At 50.4% G+C, this 9,272-nt stretch overlaps 1 protein-coding gene across 1 annotated transcript in view; it reads right to left on the reverse strand.

Annotated features, from left to right (window-relative positions):
* The window catches only part of RASGRP4 (RAS guanyl releasing protein 4), a 16,880-nt gene that overhangs the window by 1,982 nt on the left and 5,626 nt on the right, over positions 1-9,272 (reverse strand). Inside the window, exons 7-16 of the mRNA XM_003796148.3 lie at positions 8,245-8,418; positions 6,964-7,080; positions 5,902-6,177; positions 4,167-4,247; positions 3,972-4,076; positions 3,715-3,833; positions 3,456-3,600; positions 937-973; positions 704-832; positions 497-609 (exon numbers count right to left, since the gene is read on the reverse strand). Coding sequence (XP_003796196.1) covers positions 497-609; positions 704-832; positions 937-973; positions 3,456-3,600; positions 3,715-3,833; positions 3,972-4,076; positions 4,167-4,247; positions 5,902-6,177; positions 6,964-7,080; positions 8,245-8,418 — 1,296 coding nt within the window. The remainder of the gene's footprint in view (positions 1-496; positions 610-703; positions 833-936; positions 974-3,455; positions 3,601-3,714; positions 3,834-3,971; positions 4,077-4,166; positions 4,248-5,901; positions 6,178-6,963; positions 7,081-8,244; positions 8,419-9,272) is intronic.

The following is a 9,272-nucleotide window of genomic DNA, read 5'->3' on the forward strand; positions in this document are numbered from 1 at the left end:
GCCTTAGCTACTTGAGCTACAGATGCCGAGCCCTTTTTTCTTTTTCTTTTCTTTTTTTTTTTTTGCAGTTTTTGGCCAGGGCTGGGTTTGAACCCACCACTTCCCACATATGAGGCCAGTGCCCTACTGCTTTGAGCCACAGGCACCGCCCCCTAAATCCTTTTTTCTGTTCTACTAGTGGCTAACCCACTTTTTCCTCCAACATATTAAAAATCTGTATTTTTCCATCAATATTAAAAATTAATCAGTCACCTGTGGCTCAAAGGAGTAGGGCATCAGCCCCATATGCTGGAAGTGGTGGGTTCAAACCCAGCCCTGGCCAAAAAATGCAAAAAAAAAATAATAATAATAACCAGTATCTATACCCTTCCACCTAGCAATAGAAGACTTTTGTGTATTTTTACTTTTCTATTATTCCCTGCATTGGTCTGGTTTCCTCAGGCAAAACAGCCTGTCTCCCTGTATCCAGCTGGGGTAGGGAGCAGTTCCTTCTTACCATCTCTGGCTCCCAGGATGGGTGTGAGGCTTCTGTCTGGGTCCAAGCATGGCGAAGGTGGCACCCAGTCTCAGGTTCTAGGGATAGCGTGTAGGAGAGATTTTCCTCAGATCCTGTTTGTGGGATGATGGATGGAAGGGATATGGGCCTCATTAGCTTGGACATCCACCAGGTCTGTCCCCAGGACTGCCCCACTCTGGGTCTTACCACAGCTGGCATGGGGATCTGGTGTGGGTGGGGCTCCTGGAGGGCCCACGTCACTCTTGGCCGCTGACGTCCTCTTACACTCTACCTTCACTTGGTCTCTGCAGTGTTTGTGGCAATACAGTCCACAGTCTGGGGGGAGGCAGTGGTTAAAGGCCAGAGACCAAATCTTAAGTCCTACATTCTTCCAGCCTACAGGTGGAAGATTCCCTCCCACTTGGTGATGTCCTACTCACCCCGACAACGGTAGCCTTGCTTGGTGACACCCCAGAGCTGAGAAGAGAAAGCAGAATAGGTTACCTAGCCTGGGGGATTGAGGTTAGGGGGAAGTGTGGGAGTTACCCAGGTTTTGAAAATTCTCAAGCATAAGCCAGGTGCGGTGGCTCACACATATAATCCTAGCACTCTAGGAGGCTAAGGCAGGCGGATCACCTGAGCTCATGAGTTCCAGACCAGCCTGAGCTAGAGCAAGACCTCATCTCTAAAAATAGCCAGGCATTGTGTCAGGCGCCTGTAGTTCTAGCTACTCGGGAGGCTGAGGCAAGAGAATTGCGTGAGCCCAAGAATTTGAGGTTACTGTGAGCTATGACGCCATAGCACTCTACTGAAGGTGACAAAGTGAGACTGTCTCAAAAAAAAAAAAATTCTCAAGGATAGAAATTTAACTGGAGGCTCAGCGCCTGTGGCTCAAGTGGCTAAGGCGCCAGCCATGTACATCCAAGGTGGCGGGTTCGAATCCAGCCCAGGCCCGCCAAACAACGATGGCTACAACCAAGAAATAGCTGGGTGTTGTGGCGGGCGCCTGTGGTCCCAGCTACTTGGGAGGCTGAGGCAGGAGACTCTCTTGAGCCCAGGAGTTGGAGGTTTATGTGAGCTGTGATGCCATAGCACTCTACCCAGGGTGACAGCTTGAGGCTCTGTCTCAAAAAAAAAAAAAAGAAATTTAACTGGAATTAAAGTATCTCAAGTTTGGGGAATCATCTAGGATATTCAAATTAGATGAAATTAGGAGTTAATGTAAATTCTTGGCTGGGCATGGTGTGCATACCTGTAAACCAAGTACTTACGGAGACTGAGTTGGGAGAATCTCTTGAGGCCAGGAGTTTGAGACCAGTCTGAACAATATAGCAAGACCCCATTCACAAAATTTTTCTTTCTTTTTTTTTTGAGACAGAGCCTCAAGCTGTCACCCTGGGTAGAGTGCTGTGGCATCACAGCTCACAGCAACCTCCAACTTCTGGGTTCACGCAAGTCTCCTGCCTCAGCCTCCCAAGTAGCTGGGACCACAGGTGCCCACCACAACACCCGGCTATTTTTTTTTTTTTTTTGGTTGCAGCCGTCATTGTTGTTTGGCGGGCCTGGGCTGGATTCGAAATCGCCACCTTAGGTGTATGTGGCTGGCGCCATGCCACAACAAAATTTTTCAAACTAGGCTCAGCGCTAGCTTAGTGGCTAGGGCGTCAGCCCCATACACTGGAGCTGGTGGGTTCAAACCCTGCCTGGGCCTGCCAAACAACAACTACAACAACAACAACAACAAAAATAACCGAGCATTGTGGTGGGCACCTGTAGTCCCAGTTACTTGGGAGGCTGAGGCAAGAAAATCACTTAAGCCCAAGAGTTTTTGAGGTTGCTGTGAGCTATGACACCACAGCACTCTACTGAGGTCAATAAAGTGAGACTTTGTCTCTTAAAAAACAATTTTTTTTTTCAAACTAGCTGGGCATAGGGGTGAGCACCTGTAGTTCTAGCTACTCAGTAGGCTAAGGTGGGTTGATTGCTTGAAGCAGAAATTCAGGGCTACAGTGAGTTATGATTATACCACTGCATTCTAGCCTGGGTGACAGAGTGAGAAACTCTGTCTCTAAAAAAGAATTACAATTAAAAAAATAAAATAGGCTCAGTGCCTGTGGCTCAAGTGGCTAAAGCGCCAGCCATGTACACCTAAGGTGGAGGGTTCAAATCCAGCCTGGGCCCGCCAAACAACGACGGCTGCAACCAAAAAAAAAAAAAAAAGCTGGGCACTATGGCGGGCGCCTGTGGTCCAAGCTACTTGGGAGGCTGAGGCAGGATACTTGCTTAAGCCCAGGAGTTGAAGGTTGCTGTGAGCTGTGATGCCACAGCGCTCTACCCAGGGGGATAGCTTGAGGCCCTGTCTCAAAAATAAATAAATAAAATAAATGCAAATTTTACAGTCAGGGATTGTATCTGTTTCGTTCCTGCTGTATTCCTGGCACCTGGAACGGCCAGGCACAAAGGAGGTGCTCAGTAAATATTTAGTGAGTGAATAAATGAAATTGGAAAGTAGTGCAAGGTTTGTGACTTAATCTTAGTTTGGAGATTGAGAAATTTGTCCATTATCCAGAGTTTGAGGATGGATACCTTGAGTTTGGAAATTATCCAGGGTTTGAATGGTCTGAAGTCTAGAGATTTGGAGATATTTGGACATAATCTATACAAGTTTGTAGATTATCCAGAGTTTCAGAGATTATCCATGGCTTGGTAATTATCCGGGATTTGGGGATTATCTAGAATTTGGGCATTATCTAGAGTTTGGAGACTATCCAGGATACAGGGGATATCTAGTGTTTAGCGTTTATGTGAAATGTGAGGATTATCTGAGGCTGGAGGATTTTCTGGAATTTGGTGACTGTCTGTGTTCTAGGACAGGGCTGGCTTTCTGAGCCTGGCTGTGAGGAATTTGAGCTCTTCAGGGCAGGAGGCCCTCAGGGTGGTAATAGGGCAGAGTGCTCACGAAGCCGTTGCAGCTGTCACAGAAGGTAGGCTTGCGGAGGGTGACCTCATGGAAGGAGTGCAGAAAGGCCAGGCCCAGCTTGGAGCAGATAGCACTGGCCCGGAGCAGGTACCCTGTCAGCTCTTCTCTGCTGAAGGAGCCTCTCCTGGGGACAGACACTGAGCCTCAGCATGCCTGGCCCCTACCTCCTTCAGACCCAGGAGTCCAGGCAACCCCAGTGTCCTTATCTTTGGGGAACCCAAGAGTCAGGACCGCTTACCCTTGGTGGGGAGGTGGGTGAAGGCCATAGCAGGCAAAGGGGAAGTTGCCTGAGAGCCGCTCAAAGTCTTCCTGAGAGATGGTTCCTCGGCCTTCAGGGTCATAATTCTTGAACACAGACTTCAGAGGAGCATGGGAGGCAGAAGGCAGCCTAGTCATTGAGGTATCCCCATGGCCTCAGAGCCCCTTCTTTGGGTACAGGGCCATGCAGTGTCTTCCACCTGGCCCCCAGTGGCCAGGCAACTGTGCCCTCCTTACCTCCACCAGTTGTTCTACATGCCGACCGAGGGTGACCCTGTCTGGCTTAGGTGTCACACCAGGGGCCCACTCTACCACCAGAGGTGCTTTGAAGGGGGACGGTGGCTGGGGTGGGGACAGAGGGGCGCAGTTAGTGCACAGACTTGGGCAGTGAAGGGGGAGGAGGGTCAGAGGTCAGGGGTCCAGTTTCCTCACCAGATTCTTGGGACAACGGGGCTCCCGGGCATAAGAAAGTTCGTAGATCTCATCCTCTGTGTAGAAGAGATCTAGGGAAAGCTAGGGGATGGGCAGGAGCATTTCAGACCCCTCCTTGTCTCCATCCCCCTCCTGCCTGGACCCCCGCTCTCCATTCTCTTTCCCAGAACCCTTCTTTGGGGGCTCCTAAGATTTTTTCAAGCTCTATATTCTCCCTTTACCCTCCAGAAATGCCATTTTCGGTTGAAGTCTTTTTTGATTTTCCTATTTAAAATTGCACACACCCCACCCTCTTGTCACCTGTCTTCCCCATTACAATTTTTTTTTTCTGGCTTGTTCATTGCTATATCCCCAGTGGCTGAAGTAGTGAGTGCCAGACTCACCTCAGGTGCTCAAGAAATATTTGGGCTTGGCCAGCATAGCGACTCACGCCCACCTGTAAACCTAGCACTCTGGGAGGCCGAGGCCTGAGGATCACTTGAGCTCAAGAGTTCAAAACCAGCCTGAGCAAGAGCAAGACCCCTGTCTCTTCTAAAAATAGAAAAATAGCCAGGCATTTTGGTGGGTACCTATAGTCCCAGCTACTTGAGAGACTGAGGCAAGAGGATCTCTTGAGCCCAAGAGTTTGAGGTTGCTGTGAGCTATGGCTCCATGGCACTTTACCCAGGCGGACAAAGTGAGAATTTGTCTCAAAAAATAAATAAAAGAAATTTTTAATAATTTTGAACAAGGAGACCTATGTTTTCACTGTGGACCCTGCCAATTATGTAGCTTGTTCCATCATAGAAAATCAACTCTTGGGTGGCACCTGTGGCTCAAAGGAGTAGGGCGCTGGCCCCATATGCCGGAGGTGGTGGGCTCAAACCCAGCCCCGGCCAAAAACTGCAAAAAAAAAAAAAGAAAAAGAAAGAAAATCAACTCTTCAGTTTTAAACTACAAGGCCCTTAGGATCCCAAACTCTATCAATGCAACAAAGGGGAAACCTGGGCAGGATCCCGCGTGCACAGTCTCAGGTCACAGTCTGGTAGTTAACATACATTAACAAGCAGGCTCTGAAGCTGGGCTACCAGAATTCAAATTCTGGTTTTACTGCTGTGGAACAGTGGGCAAGTGAACTCACCTCTCTGTGCCTCAGTTTCCCAATCCACAGAATGGACATAATAAGGGCCCCTGGCTCATAAAGTCGTAAGGTAGAATGAAGTGGTCTGAGAAGGTTTTCTTTTTCTTTTTTTTTTTTTAACAGAGTTCCTGGGACATAGTAAATGATCAATAACTGTTATTAGCCTTTTGCTTAGATTCCTGGATATGTCAAAACTTGGAATATTAGACTCTTGGACTATTGGTATGAGAAATTCAGAACCTTGGAGTTCAAGAGTGTGAAAGCCCAAAATAATCCCAGAGTTCAGATCAATGGATACTTGAGTTGCTGGGGGAGTCAAGGGAAAAAAAACATATCACTGTGTTCCAGATAACATTTTAAGTGTTTTGTACTAAGTACCATCTGAAGTAGGTCCTATTATCCCCATTTGGCAGACAATGAAACTGAGGCCAATGGGTGAACTTGCCCAAGATTATACAGCTAGAAAAAAACCTAGACGCTCAGGCTTCAGAGCCGGTGCACTCCAAGCTTTATTCTACCCTGTTCCTGCAGACCCTCACCTGCCCAGTACCCTAAATCACAGTCCCTTTGGGCTCAACCTTCAGGGGTCCCACCTGAGCAGGGCAGGCAGCTCACCGTAAGCAGATGCAACAGGTCCTCATTGGCACTGCAGGGGGGATGCTGCCCCTGGAGGGCTGCCAGCTCCTGCAGCCGCAGGTAGAGGCTGTTCAGCTTCGGTAGGTGCAGGCGGCCATCAGGCAACCTGTCAGGCTGTGCCTCATGCAGGGACACCAGGTCCTTGAGGTGCACACCCAGCACAGGCAGCCGGAAGCCTGTGCAGCCAGCCCAAGCACGGCGGTAGCGGGTGTAGTTGTTGTGGGAGGCAAGAAGCTCAGTCAGTTCTAGCAGGACCTGTGGAGGACAGGGGACTCATGGGGGCATGTTAGCTGGAGGGCAGTTCTGTTCCCTGAGCTCCCTGGAAAGGAGTATCCCAGCAGCATCCTGTGTGGACTCTAGAACCTCAGGGGCCCAGTGGCATTTGGATACCACCTGAGCCCCTCCATATCCCACAGTGTTCTCAGCATCTTCCCCAAACTGCTCTTCCTCTTGGCTTCCTATCTCAGAGAGGCCCCTCTATCCTCTATTTCCCAGGCTAGAGCAATTTCTCAAAAACTGGAATTGTGGATGTGTCATCATTCTCAAACCTTCTCTAGCTCCCCATTACCCTCTGCATAAAGCCCAAGCACCTTAATCCAGTGCAAGGCTCAATAGGATCTTCCCCAAGGCATCTCCAGCCTAATTTCCTGCCACCTGCTGACTTCAGCCACACACCAGATTCATGACTCAGTCTTCTCAGACACTTCTCAAGATCTCTCCAACCCATGCTCCTTCCTGGGGTACCACATATATGGGCATCTTTGGATGTATAACTTAGCTCCCCACCAGGACTGCAAGTTCTGTTAACATCTGTGTCCCTCACAGCCTAGCTCAGGACCAGGCTAGCTGAAGTGGAGAGGGGTCAGCTCATGGGTGGATGGATGACAAGGGAGGAAGAACACAGACTGAGCCTGAAGGTCTGTAGGGTTTGGAGGAGCAAGTCCCCAGGTGGGTCCAGGGTTCCTGGGCAGGGATGGGCAAGGGTTAGGGAATTAAGGTCAGCGGACCACTTGGACTTTGGGGAGGGTAGTGGGGATTCACCTTGGTGCTGTCAAGGCTCAGGTGGGTGTGGGAGTCCTTAAGTCTGGAGATAGCACTATGACACAGGCCACCTGTGACCGCCATCAACGTGTTGAAATTCTTCAGCTGGTGGAGCCTCTAGGAAGGGAGGCGATGCACAGAGATGGCAGATATCATCGGAGGACAGGCAAGTAGGAAGTTCAGAGGAGAGCATCCCAGGTGAGCTGGGGTCCACAGCATGTGCAGGAACGGGCCAGTGTGGGCATCAGACAGGTTAGAGAAGGTGAGTGTATCGGGGAGGAGTGGGCCACAAGCAGGTGTGTGGACCTCACAGAGGTGTCAGATAGTTATCCGGGGAGGAGGAACGGGTCAGGCAGGTGATAGGATGATGAGAGGTTAGAAAAGTATGGGGAGACAGGTGAGGATGAGAAGCAGGACAGATTTGGGGAATAGACAGGTGTGAGTCAGACAGGTGTCAGGCACCTGGGGGTCAGGCTGCTCAGACAGTGAGAGGAGACAAGAAGGTGTCGGCTCTGGGCAGGAGTTGGGAACCCGGCAGAGGTGAATGGGGCCAGAGAGATATGCAGGGGTCAGATAGGTGTGAGACAGCTGTAGGGTCAAGAGGGCACAGGGGAATACCCTCACCCTCCTTTTCCCCATATTTGAAGGCAGAGGTCGCACTGGAGAGAGTGGGGCCTGGGAGGAGTGGAGGATGCTCAGATCAAGGGCATCCCCTGCATCAGATGCCAGAACCCCCAGGCCAGAACCCTGGGGCTGGCAGAGGGAAGCCGAGCAAGGGAAGCAGCAGGGGAAGGGCGTGGTCTGCGTGGAAATACAGAGGGTGAGGCCATAGTGGAGGCCGAGGGCTTCCCTTTTCCCCAGAACGGAGAGGAGGTTATCCGGAGGGGAGGAGGAGGAGAGGTGCCTAACACTAGGGGACGAGAAGGGAGGGACAGACGTGATGGGAAGGGAGCACTGGGGCCTGGGCCTTGGTGGAGGCAAAGGTGAGACATAGAAGGGAAACTCTCCTTGCTCTGGGGCTAGAATATTCGGACATAGGGCTTGGGAGACCAGGTCAGGAAGGACTTGGTCAACTGCTATGTTTAGGGCCGAGGAGTGGGGCCAAGGTAGGTTGGACAGCAGTGATGTCAAGGCCAACGAAGATGTTACAGTCTGGGGGTTAGAACAGCTGGACTGTGGCCTCAGGGCGGGGCGGGGTACAGGTATGGCCCCGCTGGCGCTGGAGCTTGAGAGAGGAGGGGTGAGCACCAGAAAGCCAGAGGAAAGGTGAGCAGGCCTCACCTGTGCTACCTGAATGAACTTGTCCAGCACCTGCGCGCGCTGTGCAGGTCCGCCGCGGCTTAGCACCATGACCTGCACCCAGCGGGACACACTGTTGCTGAGACCTACGGATGCCTCCAGCGCCGGGCAGCCCCGCACAGAGCCCTGCAAAACGTAGCTGCGCAGGTCCTGCGGCTGGGGGCGAGGTGGCAGTCAGGTGGCTGGTGGTGTTCAGACCCCACCCCTCAAACCCCATCCTCCAAGCAGTTACGACCTCTGAAATCCTAGCCTGGTCTAGCCTGACTGAACTTTGTTATCTGTCACTCCCTTCCTCCCCTTTCCTGCTGCCAAATGTCGCCGACTTCCTCATGGTCCTCTCCCATTTGAGAAGAAATGTTTGAATAAAGCCATACACTGGTCTGAGTATTTTATCATATTAACTAATTTAATCCTCATAACTCTATGAGGTGAGTACTACTATTATTATTCCCATTTTGGAGATGAAGCAATCAAGGCGCAGAGAGGACACATAATTTGCCCAGGGTCACACAAAGGTGCATTTGTATGCTCTTAACTGTATACCTGACTGGTATGCAATCAGCAAAGGGAGAACAGGACTTGAAATCCACTTCTATTTGTTCTGCTCAAAGAGTGTATATTCCATACACACTTCTACTGTACCATGTACACAGAGATTGTCAAAAAATGTATGCGCATTTTAGGAAAGAAAAAACTGTATTAAAATTGTAATATTCAAGTCACATTTGACTTCTGCAACCAGAAGAAATACAAGATACAATACAATACAATATTTTTTTTGAGACAGAGTCTCACTTTGTTATCCTTGGTAGAGTGCTATGGCATCATAGCTCACAGAAACTTCAATCTTTTCGGCTCGGCGCCTGTGGCTCAAGCGGCTAAGGCACCAGCCACGTACACCTAAGGTGGTGGGTTCGAATCCCCAGCCCGGGCCTGCCAAACAACAATGATGGCTGCAACCAAAAAATGGCCGGGCGTTGTGGCGGGTGCCTGTGGTCCCAGCTATTTGG

Source organism: Otolemur garnettii, unplaced genomic scaffold, assembly GCF_000181295.1.
Source record: "Otolemur garnettii isolate 467f Iridium unplaced genomic scaffold, OtoGar3 scaffold00100, whole genome shotgun sequence".
Classification (NCBI taxonomy): domain Eukaryota; kingdom Metazoa; phylum Chordata; class Mammalia; order Primates; family Galagidae; genus Otolemur; species Otolemur garnettii.